At 33.5% G+C, this 18,459-nt stretch overlaps 1 protein-coding gene and 1 long non-coding RNA gene across 2 annotated transcripts in view; one reads left to right on the forward strand and one right to left on the reverse strand.

The window, feature by feature from the left end:
- Positions 1-18,459, reverse strand: part of LOC123551044 (activating signal cointegrator 1 complex subunit 3-like) — a 256,055-nt gene that overhangs the window by 184,921 nt on the left and 52,675 nt on the right. Inside the window, exons 21-25 of the mRNA XM_053540056.1 lie at positions 17,627-17,852; positions 16,512-16,666; positions 15,872-15,970; positions 15,398-15,566; positions 13,142-13,362 (exon numbers count right to left, since the gene is read on the reverse strand). Of these exons, the coding sequence (XP_053396031.1) occupies positions 13,142-13,362; positions 15,398-15,566; positions 15,872-15,970; positions 16,512-16,666; positions 17,627-17,852 (870 nt within the window). The remainder of the gene's footprint in view (positions 1-13,141; positions 13,363-15,397; positions 15,567-15,871; positions 15,971-16,511; positions 16,667-17,626; positions 17,853-18,459) is intronic.
- On the forward strand, positions 462-7,175 carry LOC123542933 (uncharacterized). Its single transcript, XR_006684864.2, has 3 exons — positions 462-1,296; positions 4,415-4,483; positions 6,453-7,175. It is a non-coding gene; the product is annotated as an uncharacterized LOC123542933 (long non-coding RNA).

Genomic DNA, 18,459 nt, shown 5'->3' on the forward strand with positions numbered 1-18,459 from the left:
TCTATATATATATTAAGTAATTTGACTTTTTGCGCCCCAAGAATGTTGCAGACATAGTGAACTTATTTCCCCGCGCTGCATGGCACGTAAACGCTCGTTGTTTGGCATTGACGTCTATGATGTCAACATGCTTGTTTTTGACAATATATGTAACTTGAAATATAGAGCATAAAAATACATTATGCTGTAGTCAGTTATTACATCACTTATCCGATTGTATGAAAAATATATAATAATATCTTAAAGGCAAATTCAAGATATCAAATGAGCCGCGCCATGAGAAAACCAACATAGTGGCTTTGCGACCAGCATCGATCCAGACCAGTCTGCGCGTCCGCGCAGTCTAGTCAGGATTCATGCTGTTCGCTCTCAAAGCCTATAGCATTAAGAGAAACCGTTAGCGAACAGAATGGATCCTGACCAGACTGCACGGATGCGCGGGCTGGTCTGGATCCATGCTGGTCGCATGGCTGCTATTTTGGTTTTCCCACTGCTCGGCTCAAATATTGAATTATTCATTTCATAAAATCGACTAAGAGATATGATATAATCAATCGATTGATTAAAGTGATATATAACACAATCAGTACTTTTTTATAATTTAAATATATCTTAAATTTAGTTCGTGATATAAAAATATTTACAAAATTTCATTGAATAGATTTTTGAGATAATTTTATTGCATATTTTGATATCAAAATCAGTTATCTAAACCTAGACAGTTTGTTTAATACTCAAGTAGCAGCACACTCGAATGATTTGAACGGAAATTGGGACGTCTAGATTTAGCATGAAACGCGCTTATTTGTGTTCAGAAGCTAGGTAATTAGGATGGGTTGTAGTAAAACCTTATAATCATTTTTTTGTAGTGGAATTATTTGTCTTTCTTTCTGAAATCAAATGCAAGTTCGAATTTTATTTTTGAGGTGAGTCAGTAACATTGGTCAAGATTATTTAGAAACCTGCTGTCTATAATGGACATTATATTGGTGTGCTGTCAATAAATAACATGCATGAAGAGTTACACTAATTTGTCCAGTAATACATAATAGTTGTAGCATGAACACGTGATGAATAATGTGCGTAAAATTGCCAAGCTAGAGCGTCTGGGCATTATCTGATTTAATGCGGATACTTTTCACTGTCCGAAGGTTCAAAGGTCATCTTTTGTACAACGGTATTCATAGTTTTGGAACAAAACAACGCTTTACAGAAAACATTTGCAAGGATATTAGCATCAATTCTTAAAAGGACGTATGCACCATTTTTAAGAAAGGAAACGTAAAATATATCAAGGTAAGATTTTGTATTTATATTTTCATAGAGTTATCGGAAGGATGTAAAATGCATTGTTTTATAGATTGTTACTGCATTTGATTTGACAAATTGACAAATTATACACGTTTCCCTGGTAACACTCTGCCCTCTCCATTTTTGCATGAACGTAGACATGAACAAATATTTCTTAAAATGGTATTATTACTAAGCTGTAACAATATTTACTATTTTTGAACAATGTATAATTCATGTACGTTTTGCATTTACTATACAATTATTTACTCATGTTTGGGTCAGATATGTGTTTTTACAGGTCCGTAAAATTACAAAAACTTTTGACCGAAACATATGTGTATAATTGCTATATAATATGCCCTTCTCAAATGCACTCATTTTAAAGACCTATATGTTAAAGATATTGTTTTTGCCTTCCAGAAAACAATAGTGTAGAATAAATAGTACAAACTATCCCCTGGCAATTTACATAATTCGACTGGAGTCATAAAATTTAAGAGCTAAAATGAACATGAAACTAAGAATTCTGATAACCCCTGATATTACACTATTGTAATTATTTATATTAGAATATTGACATGATATCACATTTTGACCAGCGATTATGAAAAACAATTATCTTTAAACATAATAAGTCATTGTAAAAGATCCACATGTTTCAGATATTCCGATTTTAAATTAGTGTTTTTTTTTTCAACAAATGAATTGTATGCAATGAAAGTTAGACTACCAGCTACACTAATGATAAAGAATTTGTCATAGAATTAAATAAATACGATTTTTTATCTATATTATAGTGACAAATGCCAGTCTGATTTACATACTTTCCCTGAGAACTGATTCTAGTATTATGAAATTGGGCCTAGGATATATAATTGCTATATTTACAATCTTAAAAATAAAAAAATCTAAAATATAACAACCAGCAAATAACCTATATACATAACACATACATAGGAGAAAAACTTTCAACGGTTATTTGGCGATAACCCATGCGCGTGCAAAGTAGTGTCGACATTCTTTTTGCATAGAATGATCCAGGTGCGTAGCACGAAGTGTAGCTCTTGTCGTGCAAAAGAAGTGCAGAGACTGTACTGAAATATCAAACCAAATTTTGTTCTTTTTAAGTTAAACAAGTTATGACAGGCTGACATGATAAAGAAATTCTATTTTTGTCGACCTTTTCAAATTGTTCGTATATATATGGCTAATTGTATGTTTCAAATGTCTTTTTTCTAATATCCTAATATATGAGCAATTTTAAAAACATACTAGTACATGTATTAATGAAAAATACATTTAAGAAGATAGTAAGGGACTTATGAAGTTTCGTAAAGTGTCCGAGTCTTAAACATTCATAAAATTATTTCTTGACATTTATCAAAAGTACACATTGTATAATTATAATATAATATATATATCACAGTTAAATTTTGGTTTGTCATATTTATGTGCAGTCAAACTTGTCTGTAACTTGCATGCGGCCAAGCTATGCAGAACAAATCTATTTGACTCGGATAATTGTTTATTAATTTTGATAAAATCAAGAACCGCTATAAACTGGTACTAAAAAGCCTCCGAACTCTCAGCCAATATCGTGAACACAAACCTAGACATAATCAAACTTTATTTTTTCAATATATTGAAGGATCGTTATATTTCTAAGCCATTGACAATAAACATTGAAAACTGATGCCGGGATCACATGTACATGCAATACCGCCATATTTAATATATTACAAGTATTGATCATATATAAATGTATTTTTAGCACACCTATTTAACACTTTTGAACATAATTGTGATAACGTTTGGTATGTATATATCACATGGCAGGCCTTTCTGTTGTTTTTAAAGAAATATGTTTAATAATGCATGTAGTAACTATGTTTACAGATGTGAAAATAAGACGTGATTTGCTATAATATATAATATGTGAGGTTAATCTTTTCGAGTTCATCAGTCCTTACATTTATTTTTTTACACAATTTGTGTCTATGTAACTGTGACGAATCTGACACCTGTTTAATGGTTTTTATGACAGAAAATAAATATAATTACAAGATTCTTACCATTAAATTTTCATGCGTATGCTGAGTATTACCTTATCTATCAATAACTTTAAATTAAAGAAGTAACGAAAAACTTTTGTATCTTGCAGTCTACATTTCAACAAGTAACCTAAATTGTACAAGCCAAGCTATGATGAATAGAAATCCGATTATATAAGATACATTAATCTTTACAACAGTAACTGTCAGCAGTAAATAATTGACCTTAGAAAAGTTCGACTTCGTACATAATATTGAAGATGCCCAGACTCCGAGGAAGAAAATAATTTGGCAAATCCCTTCTTGTTAAATATTAGAGCTTCAAAATTCCAGACCCCTGTAGCGTTATAGAGCCAAATACTATCATTCTATTCCTTTGCACAACAACCACTGCCTTGCTTAACATAGCAAGTGTAACTGATGTACATAATAACTCAGGATAAGGGATTGATAATTGACAAGCAATAAAACAGTCGCATATCAATGATCTCCCACTTTGCGGCAGTCGAAAGTTTTGATACTTTTTACTCTTCTGGTCCTAATAATTTCCTCATTTATATTAAATTATCTTGTCAGGTCTTAGAGTGAAAATATCAGGTATTTAAGAGTGGATTTCTTTTCCGATATTTAACTATAGATATTTTATTATAAGGATGAAAATTAAAGAAGCTTTGTTTTACAAAGCTTTGTATGATCAAATAACATTCACTAGTGTTGCATTTGGTGAAACAGAACAGAACAAATAAACACTTTATTTATTTATTTAAACTTTGCGCTGAAAGAAAGTTTACAAGTTATTTTAGTTTTTAGTTTTATAAGATATACTGTGTTTACTATCTTTGTTTTCTTTTTTTAATAATGACTAAAATCCTAATCTAAAACGAGCTATTTTGCAAAAGATGACACGTTTGTAAGACGTTTGATTTATTACAACAATTTAGGTGGTTGCGCTTTTAATCTTTGTCGTAAGCCTGTTGATAATCTGTATAAAATATTATGAAATGTACATATTAGTATCATCACGCATTGGCATAGGTATGACTGATATTAAAACTATGATGGTTTTACAGGTTACTGGTGGTGAAAATGAGCTGAAAAGAAAGAAACAGACCAGTAGTAATAAAGAAATCACAGCTGAGGTAAACACGATAGTTATGATAAGCTGTTTTTTTTGTAGAGATAATACACGTTTTTTTTTTGTGTATAAACGCCTGCAGAAGCCCGTGGGATATGTTTGTAACCTTGAGCAAACGTCTGCAGAAGCCCGTGGGATTGTTTGTGACCGAGACCGAAGGTCGAGGTCACAAACATATCCCACGGTCTTCTGCAGGCGTTAATACTCAAAACAAACGTGCATTGTCGCTATTCTTTCATAAAAAACATTACACGACGACTAAATGGATTGTTTTCATATGTGATGACTTTACGATTCCGGTACAATTTTAGTTACCATTCGGTTGTATTTGGAAATGGTAAACATGTTTTAAATATCCATAACTGGGGTACACATAAAAACAACACTACCAAAAGCGTGATTTGAAGGTTTTTGAGCATCTTCTTTTATTTTTAGTTATTACAAACGTTACATTATACATATAGCTTAAACCTTTGTTTAACAGGAACATAATTTTAAGGCCCGCCCGCTTAGCTCAGTAGGTAAGAGCGTTGGTCTACGGATCGCGGGGTCGTGAGTTCGATCCTCGGGCGGGGCGTATGTTCTCCGTGACTATTTGATAAACGACATTGTGTCTGAAATCATTAGTCCTCCACCTCTGATTCATGTGGGGAAGTTGGCAGTTACTAGCGGAGAACAAGTTTGTACTGGTACAGAATCCAGGAACACTGGTTAGGTTAACTGCCCGCCGTTACATGACTGAAATACTGTTGAAAAACGGCGTTAAACCCAAAACAAACAAACAAACATAATTTTAAAAATAACAAGTTTACATTCGAATTATTTTTAGTACGAATACACTTAGAGTATGGACGAGTACGAAGCTAGTGACTAGCTTTTAAGGTTTATTATATGAATTCTGTGAAAAATCAGGTAAAACAAACCGACTATTACTAACGAAAATCATTAATATAATGCCTAAAACGGGCAATAGCACAAGTTACACGCGATACTTATTTATTCAAAGTTATTTACAATAATTTATAAAGGAAGTAAACTCTAAGAGAAGCTAGTGCGTGATGGGGGTAGTACGTTTGGGGTTGGAAACTGATACAGCTCAACATACTATGGATTACATTGCATCTATAATGCTACAAGAAGAGGTTATAATGGAAGAAACAAGATACAGATGCCAAATATCAGTCTGCGCAGATATACATACATACGTCCCTGGCAAAGCATTTCAAAAATAAAAATCATGTATTAACAGCCCGTAAATTGCCTTGTTTGCACACGAGTTTTCTCCCGTTAATGCATGTACGGATCCAGTGACAAAAAAGTAGTTTTTATGCAAGAATATCAAATAAAATGTGTAATGTTTTTAAATATATCGTCAGTAGCAGAACTGCACTGATTAATGCTATAAAGTTATGTTGGTTTTCTCATAGCGAGGCTCATATGTTTTGCAACTAAATAACAAGTGGATATGTCCCGATGCAAAGCTAATAATTAGCTTATATTACATATGTATCTATATATATTAATATTGTAAGATAGTTATTTATTTGTTCAAAGTCTGAAATAAAATTGACAGAACTGACGTTAATAAAAAAACCTAATGTTATACATTCAAATGACGTTACCAACCCGATATTCAGTGAACGAAATTCAGTCGCCGATATGTAAAATATATAATGAGTAATATTTACCTGTGTAACAAAGCGGTGATATAAAAATAAAAATGTAGTATGACTGTTTTAAAGTATATTAAATGACAAGTTAATTTATCACACTGTGCTCCTGATGGAGTATTTGTGGTACCTACAGCTAACTAAGTCCTATATTTCACATATTTTACAATGAAGAAAAAAATATGTTTTAGTAATAGCAGAAATTAATTTTGACTGTATCCTGTATAAGAAGATACATGTATATTGAATTCTATATATGAATCATTCAGCGTGCACATGATGTTTTTGATAAATGTTTTCCAGGTTGCTGTGATTGAATGGACAAAGAAAAGGGTGTTTATTTGAATTCTTGCTGATAATGGTAAATGGAGTTTTCAAAAAGGCCAGTTGGATGCGGTTTCAATATAAAGTTTGCATTGCGAAAGCTTAACAAGAAAGATGAACTTGAAATTGACTTAAGTTATATGATACCTAATTTTTGTGAGAAAATCAACAGAGACACAAATTTATTGGCGGCGACGGAAAGGGACTATACCATCAAACGTGTAACAGCTTACTTTACTCTAAGTAAAACACTGTTTGTTTTAATTTATGGACCATCATGAACATATGTTATGATCCGTAATTGTGGCATGTATGCAATTTTGCGTTTTGTTCATATCTGATTCATTTGATTGATATTATTGTGTTGTTTTAGATGCTGTATTGTAAACTTCTATATAACAGAAACTGAATACAAAATCTCTTGCACCATTTATATAGTAATTTGCCTTATTAATTATAAATGTCTACATTTGAAAGGAACGAAAGTAAATCATTCTGCAAATGTTGTAGCTATTTCTAAAACTAAATGTATTCAAAATACCATTTCCACGTAATATTTCTGTTTCAGAACTCATTTAAATAGAACATTAGAAATCTAATATCTGATTTACCTTTAAATTGTTCTATTTGTATTAAAACATATAACAGGATATTGAACAGCTAACGCGCGTATTAGTATCGTTATGTAATACAGTTTAAAGCACGAACCGTTGTCTTACTAAATAAATTAACTATTTTCTGTTGTATATATTTTACTTGTTTTCCTATTATCAAAATTGTTAACTGTATGCAACAGGCCTTGCAATTAGATTGTTAAATACTCTAGTGATTGAACGGTACTTTTATATTGTTGATTACATGTATATTATTATTTTTGGAGGGACATATTTATTTTATATCGATGTGTAATTTTTACATTTTTGCATGTTTTCTTACAAAAAAATGTTATATTCTTACTTAATGAACATATGTCAATGTATTTCGTCCTTTTAGATATTTGAGAATTATGTGTTTAGTAATTTTACATATGCTGAATTAGCATGAATGTTTTGGCGCGCTGCACCTATTATACCGTGTTCAGACTACGTTTTTAATCCTATATTAACTTGGGTTTATTTTTTAAACTCGTTTGCGTCCACACTATATGTGGTGTAAACCGTGAATTATGTAAAGGTCAACTGGTTTCTGTAATGTAGCATTAAAACTACCTCGGGAGGTGGTTTTAATACTATATTAAAAAGTAATACTACATTATTTTACAAGTGTGAACGCAAATGTGAGTAATAACTGGTTTTACAATCCCAAATCCACAGATCTTACCTTTTGGCGGAAGAATACCATGTGTTTCTCTTTTGAAACAAACAAATGAATCTATGGCTGGCAAAAGTAATTGGAGTGTTGATGAAACAAAAACATTAAATTACGATATGGAGTCATGCTGATGTTCAAAATGGACTATAGATGGAATGAACAGAAATTCTTAGATGAACACAGAAGTTTAAACATTGATGACTCCTTCTTGTTTCTGTTAGCCTCCTTAAATGTAACCTTTTTTGCTTATTGCCAAATATTTGTTAACTTCCAACATTGCATGTATATATTTAAACCACATTTCTTTGCATAGTGTGGACACAAACTAGATTATATTTTTATGAGCTTTAAATGTCAGATACCAATTATAGCCAATTAGTGCCTGATAAAAATAAAACCTATCTGCTAGTGTGAACACGGTATTAGTTAAAGCTTTTTTAGTATTCGTAGTACCCCATAGTTTTTGTCTTACATTAAATCTCCGACATTCCTACTGAAAAGATCAAACCCAATTACATAAATATATTATAACACTATTCCGTACGCGTAAAGCACTGTGTTTTTACACTTTTGACACGGACGCGCTTAAATAGCATAGTGATCCTGCATTAACCTGCCATAAAACAATACTAGGTTGTCTGGCAGCTAAAACCAACTCACTTAAAAACAAATATATTTTTCGTATGTCCATCGAACTATAAAAAAACGGTTTAAATCATATCATTAACGAAGGCCAAATGTGTCATAATTTACTGAACTAGTGGTACATGTAGACAGGTTATTATTAGAAAATTATCAGAAATTATTTATAATGCATTCATACTGAGAACACTGTTATTGTAAATAGTGTTAAACTTTTAGATCTACGCATCTAAATAACAGTTCTGTGTGTCCCCCGTTATATGACTGAAATACTGTTGAAAAGCGGCGTTTAAACCCAAACGAACAAACAAACTACCGTGTATAGTTGTAAAATGTACAAAACTCGTATGTTTCATGAAAAATAATTATTGTATTCAAACATGCTTAATTTTTACGTTGTTTGTATCAAATCAAATAACAACATCTTAATGTATATGTTTCAATGGTATGACAAAAAAACTAGTGTTTACCTCGACAAAATATTAAATATCTTTCTGTCGGTCTGCTTTTAATGAAAAGCAATTGGCAATAAGTAAGCTTTTGATACAAGATACAGAGCATCAAATATCGGCAAAATTTATCACGAAACAGGAAAACAGAGGTTTCCAGCCAGTGTGTTTATATAAGTCAAACCTGTCTTTAAAAAACACCCTTAGGACAGCTAAAACGTGTTCTTAGAGCCAGGTGGTCTCTATTCAAAGCCGGTCTTTAACAAAGGCTTGACTGTACACACCACATGTACACATTGCAAAGATTTATACTAGTTATATCTTGAACACACAAAAATTTAATTAAGTTTAAATTGTTTAAATAAAAGTACACCTTTTTATTTAATATATTCAGCGTTAAAACTGCATATTCCTGGCAAATAATAGGCTTTAATGTCTAAACCGTCTGCTTATGAGGTTCATTCTTTATTCCAGTTTTTGTGATCTGACTAGCTTTTCCCGGCAAATTAATTTCTTTGGTAGTTTGGAAACTATGATTTACAAAGTTTTGCTTTAAAATCTAATTACACAAACCTAATGATAAATAATGTTTGTGAATTTATTATTCGGTAGTTGATTCGAATGTTAAGCGTGCATGTTTCATATTAAAAACCTGCATTAGCGCTCGTTCGGCATTTTATATGACAGTTGCGAGTTAATTTGAAGTGCCCCGTTGATCTATTTACTATTTGTTTCTTTTTATACCTTACACTGACACAGAAGACAGTGTTTCGTGTGCTTGGTTTTGTATTTGCTGAGTTTTAGAGTTGTAATCCTTAGTCAATGCATCAGTTTGGGAAAGACCTAAACCGTTTATTATTTAATGGATTTGTGATACTATTAAGAAGTAAATAGTCATACACTTTACTACCTTACTAGACCAAGTTTGTTTAAATTCTTGGATTTAATACTATTTGAAAAAAAGATGGAACTTGATAGATTAGCATTATACTGTAAAATACACTGTGTAAGATAAACTCTATTCTGAATTCTATTACTTAATAGTTTTATACTGTTCAACCTCAACTGTTTACTGTTATTGAGTTACCTATTGAAATGCATAGTCATTGATTATGTGATAGCTGGCACTTGTAAATATGCTATGTATGCATTGCGGGTGATGTACATTGTACAAGCCACAATAAGCTATATCCTTAGGCTGGCCAGTACATATTTATGCAATCTCGCCAGGCATATGTGTGTTTTTGACAACACAGAAAATGACATAACTGGACCTTCAGCTATTTCCGGAAGTAAATAAAATGAAAGTAGAAATGCTAAACTTGAAAACGAAAGCCACATTTCGATTCGTAGATAGTCAGCGCGTGAATTTCTCTTTGTGGTTTTTTTTTTTTTTTTTTTTTTTGCTATTGAGAAGTCAATTTTCAGCACTTTATTACGAATTGACATAACCTGGGCTTTAGTGCAGCATTTAATCTATGAAAAAATATTTGAGCTCTGGATAAACAGAAATCCCACAGGTGTCCGTGCATTGATAATTTTGGAACTTCATCAAATCGCTCAAAATGTCATTTTTGATGTTGTCTGAGAGTGTCAGTATATGCCTCAGATGTAAAATATAACCGTATTTGAGAGCTGCAGACCTAGACATTTCAAAAATATTTTCAAAAAAGTTTCGTGTATTAAATGTTGTTTCTACGGAAGTGTGAAGGGGCCATCATACGCTAATACGTTTTAGTACGTTAAGGTTGCGGAAAGGATATTTCTGTTTTGTATATTTATCGTATATTCTAAATCATTATTTTACAATACATGCGCGATGATGCAATGCCGCCATGCCGGCTTCTATATTCAAGCTGTTAGGCCGCCAAATTCAGCAAAATGCCTTTTCTGTTTCTTTTGTTTATGCATGGTGCATTCAGGATCACGTGCATAGAATTTTTCATAGAATTAAGTTCCTTAATTTCGTTTAGACAATCAGACAGCGGCACCCCTTTGCAGCGCCTTCTTTGCTGTCACGTGACTTTTCTAGGGAGCCTTGAGATTTTCTGACCTTTTAGCCCAGTTTATGTTTTACGAGTTAGCGCTTGGAATTTGATCGTAAAAAAATCCTCCTTATTCTCCCGTAATTGGCATTATCTGTTAGGTTTAATTTTTCGTTATAGCTTCTCTTTTGTGGGCCTAAGCCCCGAGGCTGTGATTCTGGTGTTCTGGGTTTCCGATAAATCTACCCTTACCTATTATCTTTTGTACATCTTTTCTGTGAATTAAACGATACTTTGTATTGATCATCACATGTATATTATATTCTATTATCGGAGGGTCACGTGTATTTTATAATGTTGTGTAAATTGAAGTATTTTTGTTCATATACTTTCCCCATGCTTTGTTATGAATTATTACTTAAATAATTACCATGTGTAGTGTTTCATGGGTTTGGTTATGCTATAATTATTTGGTTAATAATTATATAGTTAATGAATTCACATTATATGTATATTGGTGCGCTACGCATATTAGTTATATAAGTAAAACTAGTTTGGGCTGTAGTTAGTTTAAGGCAATAATAAAGCTCACAGTAACACCCTACTTTGTCGTTCTTTGTTTGTTTAAAAATCAAGCAACTTAATTTCTTCTCCTGAAATTCAGAGTACATTGCTGCTGTTCACTACACCAAAATTATGAATAACGTTTGAAAATGGAAAACATGGAATCGAAATATTTGGTCGGGAATTCCCGATGAAATCCTACATGCTGGTACTTAAATAGTTTAAGTGAACATTTCCGTATGAATAACGTCTGCAAAATGCAAAACATCGAATCGAAATATTTGGTCGGGAATTCCCGATGAAATCCTACATGCTGGTGCTTGAATAGTTTAAGTGAACATTTCCGTATAAATAACGTCTGAAAATGGAACACATGGAATCGAAATATTTGGTCGGGAATTCCCGATGAAACCCTACGTCATTTGGTGATCAAATTCGTACAGACTACACAAAATGTCATATTTTGTTATGCAAATGCCTTTATTTTGACCGCTGAAATACATTTTGTACCAAAACAGAAAAAAAGATTTTCCGTTTCTATTTTGGACACTGATAAAACAACAACATAATAAAGTCATCATAGACAAAATTTGGCATAATTACTTTACAAAAATTTGAATACGACACTTTAATATTATTGCTTATGAACTTTGACCTATAGAAGACATTCTCCAATGACTTATGTATTTACTTTTAAAGCTTGCAAGACTTTCTGCCTGATAAATTATTATAGTTACACCTATTTGTCCTGTGAAGAATCAGAATAATCTTAACAATCTTCAAACTTGGTAGAGCATATCCAAGAAACATTTCTTAAAACATTTTCAAAACTGAATCTCTAGTTTAGGAAGAGATGTTGTTTGAAGAATTGTCTAGTTTAGGCTTTTGCGGCAATCGAGCAGCACCATCTGAATAACAGTAGAAGAGGGCCACCCACAAAATCAGTTTAAGCTGAGATGTGGTTTGAAAAAAAAATGCTGACACCTATTGAAGAACAGATTGTAAGTTATCACAATAGCTCATGTTGAGCATTTCATGCCCTGGTGAGCTAAAAATCAGTTTGATCAGTAGTTTTCATTATTTTTTCTTCAGAGGTTTAAAGCCACATAATTTTGAAAATCTGCACTTATTATATGACATGAAATGATCACAAAGTAAACTCTGAAAAAGATTTTGCATTTTAATCATCACCTTTTGTGCAAGAGACATCATCTCATTTTAGGGAACATTTAGCAGGGATGCAAGATAATTTCAAGAGCTTTTTTTTTTAAGGATGGCAAAATTACAAAATGAATAAGTTTTTTTATCTTCTTATGTTTTAAGTTACTATACAGTTACAGTCATATGCTCATGTTCCAGTTTCAATTGTGGCCATCAAGATGTTATTTCAGCCACCTATCAGAACTTTAAAATGAGACAGTTTATCCCTGAATCTTAGGCACAACACATAGTTTCACTGATGCAAACATTTGTGCCATATATTTTCAAACCTGACTGATGTATATCAAAGGACTAAGTCCAAAAAATCTTGTTTGTATATGTCAAGAATTATTTCAAATTTTCATAGCCCATCAAATACATTTGAGTTTTTTTCAGATTAAAGTAACATTTCCCACTGTATCATTAAAATTTCAAATATCCTGAAATTCTGCTTCTAACATTATGGATTTCATGTGATTCCAGTAAATGAATTATGAAAATTAATCATAGTACACACCTTATGATTTGGTCGCTCTCTGAACACCCTGAATATAGCTAACTCGGCAGCAATTGTTTTCCCAGATCCTGTTGGTGCCCCAAGGAGAACATTGTGGTCTGAGTGGTACAATACATGGAATAACTGAGTCTGTATGGGGTTAAAATGGCTGAAGTTATACAGTGTCTCCAACATGGGGTTCATCAATGCTGTGACTGGCAGTGGCTGAAGATCCAACAATTCTAAAATGAGAGAAAACAAATGATACATTAATGAGCGTCTTTCCTTCATTGTGATAACAGAACCAAACTTGAATGTGTACACTTTTAAGGCAGGGGTAAGAAACAATATTATTAAGTTTGTGTAAAGAAAAATGTTATGTCCCCTTAAACATTTCTTTTATTTACACATTATGGGAAACCATCCAAAAAGCTTGACCTTATTCTCCTTGATAATGAGTAAGGTGTTCGACCCACAAAACTCTCTGCAAAATACAGATGTAGCAGCAGACGGACAAAAACAGCTATGTATGTGTGGATTTAAAGAGGCACAAAAATGCAAAGTATAGCAAAAAGATCCCATCATATATTCTGCAGCAAATTTTCTTGTAAGTTGTAATTTACAAGGACTAACTGTCCTGTAAACTTCAATACTTGGTGATACCTGAGTGAAGAAGGTCACTCTCACAAATGAGGTGTTGCAATGCTATTGCACACAGATTCACAACTCAACCTTTTGTCTGATATGGTTTTCATATAATACTGTGTATTTTACCTGTGTGGGATGGGTGTCTCTCAGGCAAGATGAGGTGTTGCAATGATATTGCACACAGATTCACAACTCAACCTTTTGTCTGATATGGTTTTCATATAATACTGTGTATTTTACCTGTATGGGGTGGGTGTCTCTCAGGCAAGATGAGGTGTTGGAAGGATATTGCACACATAGATTCACAATTCAACCATCTGTTTGATATGGTTTTCACATAATACTGTGTATTTTACCTGTGTGGGGTGGGTGTCTCTCAGGCAAGATGAGGTGTTGGAAGGACACTGCACACATAGATTCATAATTCAACCATCTGTTTGATACGGTTTTCACATAATACTGTGTATTTTACCTGTGTGGGGTAGGTGTCTCTCAGGCAAGATGAGGTGTTGGAAGGATACTGCACACATAGATTCACAATTCAACCATCTGTTTGATATGGTTTTCACATAATACTGTGTACTGTACCTGTGTTGGGTGGGTGTCTCTCAGGCAAGATGAGGTGTTGCAATGATATTGCATACATAGATTCACAATTCAACCATCTGTTTGATATTGTTTTCATATAATACTGTGTATTTTACTTGTATGGGGTGGGTGTCTCTCAGGCAAGATGAGGTGTTGCAATGATATTGCACACATAGATTCACAATTCAACCATCTGTTTGATATTGTTTTCATATAATACTGTGTATTTTACTTGTATGGGGTGGGTGTCTCTCAGGCAAGATGAGGTGTTGCAATGATATTGCACACATAGATTCACAATTCAACCATCTGTTTGATATTGTTTTCATATAATACTGTGTATTTTACCTGTATGGGGTGGGTGTCTCTCAGGCAAGATGAGGTGTTGCAATGATATTGCACACATAGATTCACAATTCAACCATCTGTTTGATATGGTTTTCATATAATACTGTGTAAATTACCTGTGTGGGGTGGGTGTCTCTCAGGCAAGATGAGGTGTTGGAAGAATATTGCACACACAGATTCACAATTCAACCATCTGTTTGATATTTTCATATAATACTGTGTATTTTACCTGTGTGGGGAGGGTGTCTCTCTGGCAAGATGAGGTGTTGGAAGGATATTGCACACATAGATTCACAATTCAACCATCTGTTTGATATGGTTTTCATATAATACTGTGTATTTTACCTGTATGGGGTAGGTGTCTCTCAGGCAAGATGAGGTGTTGGAAGGATATTGCACATATAGATTCACAACTCAACCATCTGTTTGATATTGTTTTCACATAATACTGTGTATTTTACCTGTATGGGGTAGGTGTCTCTCAGGCAAGATGAGGTGTTGCAATGATATTGCACACATAGATTCACAATTCAACCATCTGTTAGATATGGTTTTCATATAATACTGTGTATTTTACCTGTGTGGGGAGGGTGTCTCTCAGGCAAGATGAGGTGTTGGAAGGATATTGCACACATAGATTCACAATTCAACCATCTGTTTGATATGGTTTTCACATAATACTGTGTATTTTACCTGTGTGGGGAGGGTGTCTCTCTGGCAAGATAAGGTGTTGGAAGGATATTGCACACATGGATTCACAACCCAGCCATCGGTCTGATATGGCTTTCACATAATACTGTGTAGGCAGTGGCTCAAATATTGGTATTGTGAACACAAGCATCTGAGGTTCTTTGCTGTACATCTAAAATTTATGAGTAATTCATCAAGCATTCATTCATAATTCTACTTGGTATATCATAAAACATGTTTTTCTCCATTTAGAATAGGTTTAATTTAACTACATACTGAAGCAAATACTCATATGTTATATCAGTCTGACTTGCAAAGGCAATGCAATTTTATTTGGTATGGAGCCTTACTTACAGAAAAAGATCAAAAGTGAATGATGATCCCAAAATTAGGAAGATATATGAATTTAAGGAATGACAAAACTCAACCTAACAATTTGAGTGTATGAGAACCAAAACACTGATTTTCATACCCTACCTGCTTTTTGTGAAGCAAGAAGTACTCAGAATGGTAGATATGATTGTTGTCAGGGTCTTCCACCCAAATCCAGAATGATTCTGCTCCTGTACCATGCACCTAAAACAACAATTTTCAAAAAGTGAGTGAGTTGGGTTTTATGGCAAATATTTATATCGCTGATTAGTCATGCCTAAAGAAACAATGAATTTAATTAGGTGAACATGGTGACTGATGAAAGTCAATATGTTTATACTTCTATCATAGCTGATACAGCAGCCAACTGTATTACACATCCACTTGCCGTCAGAAGCAAATCTACAATCATCCAAAATAAACTTTTTGTTCTATGTTCAACTTGCTTTCAACAGTCACCTGTCTTCAGCAGTCATTGTGTTCCTCCCTTGGCTGATCTCTTACTCCATGAATGACTGTACTATTGATTGGGATTTTATCAAATCATCTCTGTTTGGTCTTATAACAGACAAAGGCTATATTGAATTTCAAAATTAGCCTTTTAAAACTAGTTTATAGAGATAATGCTGTTTGATAAGTCAAAACTGCTTTTAATTTGCAAGTAGCTGTGTCCACAGTTTTTAATACTTACTGATGATTAGTATACTTCAATTCAAAAATTAATCTACACTTTATCAACTTTTACCTTATCGTCCCATTTGAACATTGGTGTGATGGTAAGCCTCACTCTGAGTACAGTGCGTGTAATGGGCTGGATCGTGGCTTCTAAATCAACCAATGGCAGCTGGTGTACACACTTTTTTATAGTACTACCCATCTTCACGTGATGAACCATGTGACCTGCACAAACAGATGATTTAATCATATAAGTCTTGATGCAAATAAAATCTATAATAAACTACTATACTGCAAATTATTAGTAAAAGCTTGTAAACATTTCATGTATTTAACTTTAAAGCAGACTTCCGGAAAGTCGTCGGTCCGACGGACAATGGCCGTAACATTTTGATGCAGTCCGCTGTTTCTTAATTCGAATGCATTCCGACTGACTGGCATTTATCCTACCCCGAGAACTGCAACATCTCAGACAACACATCAAAATGGCGTCACTAACATATTATGCCAGGGCAGAACCGGGAAAGAAACGTAAATTAACACCCGACAATTGTGGTGAAAAGAAAAAAAGTATGAAAATAAGAGGGTTGACTGAATATTTAAAGAGAAATGGACTAAAAATCACACCTGGCTCGTATATGATAGAGAAAAGCAACATATGCGGTGCACTGACATTTTTTCGATCCGGCATATTTTTTTTCGGTCTGGCATATTCTTAGGCACTGTTGGACCGAATGTCCGGACATTTTTTCCAACTTTTCTGAAGTCTGCTTTAAAGCAACTTTGGAAAAAGTGAAATCAATGTTTACATACAAAAGAGATTTCAATATGGACAACAGAGTCCATAGCTGTTTTCATCTTGAAAGAACTGATGCATATTTCATAGAAGTTTGGTTTTAAATTATGCAAATCTCACAGTGCACCTGGATGTGGTGCTATAGTATTTGCTTACAAGTAACTGACTTCCATAGCACTCTGAATCTTGTAGGAAATGAAAACAAAGAACTGAAATTGAATTACCAGCCTTAAATTTGAACTGAAGTAACCAACTTCTACAGGAATCATAGGTAGGAAATGAAAACAAAGACTGAACCATAAGCCTTTAAACAGGTATTCTTAAACATTTAGTAATGTACACTAACCGAGTGAGCTGATTTACTTACACTTTACATGTCACAAGCTTACCTATCTCTTTTGCATCCATTTCTCGGAGTTTATCAATCTTCAGTTTTCTTGCCTCTAGCTTGTAAATAATTTCAGCAGTCAGGACAGAAAATTGTCTCAGAGGTGTCTCAAATCCCCAGATCCTTTTGTCTATGGTCTTACTCAGATTTAGTAATCGACTAGCCATGATAGGCCAGCCCTTCTTCAGACAGATCTCAAATAAAGATCTTGTGATTCTTGCTGCATTCTGAAGAAAAATTAAGCAAACTGACTTTTAAGATGAAAAAAATGTTAATATTTACAAATCTTAAATTCCTACACAATTAACATGTCAGTACAAATCTGCTACATGAAAATATTTCAGCCCTGCCAGGGAATCAAACCTAGATCTCGCACATCTAAGGTGGACACTCAATCACATCATTACAAAAGCTAGTTTAACAGCCAGAAAATGTAAGTGCAACCTTAACCTTTAGCCTGCTGGTGGCAAATATTTCTGCCTTTGCGACCAGTGCAGACCAAGATCAGCCTTCATGACTTAAAGAAAGAAGAAGCAGAAAAGGAATCCAAGCAGCAAAATTGCCACTCTTGTACTGAGAGCTAATCATATCTATCTATTGTATGAATCACTGCTTGATATAACTGACATTTTTAATTTAAAAGAAGTTTTAACCTTTAGCCTGCTAAATTTCTAAAACAGATATTCATATTGGACAATATCGTTTATTATTCAAAGTGGTGTTCACTGAAAATTTATGAACTGAATAGCAAACAGTGCAGACCATGATCAGCCCACACAGATGTGCAGGCTGATCTTAATCTGCATTGGTTGCAAAGGCAGAATCACTTGCTGC

The sequence above is a fragment of the Mercenaria mercenaria genome, chromosome 4 (genome assembly GCF_021730395.1).
Source record: "Mercenaria mercenaria strain notata chromosome 4, MADL_Memer_1, whole genome shotgun sequence".
NCBI classification, from domain to species: domain Eukaryota; kingdom Metazoa; phylum Mollusca; class Bivalvia; order Venerida; family Veneridae; genus Mercenaria; species Mercenaria mercenaria.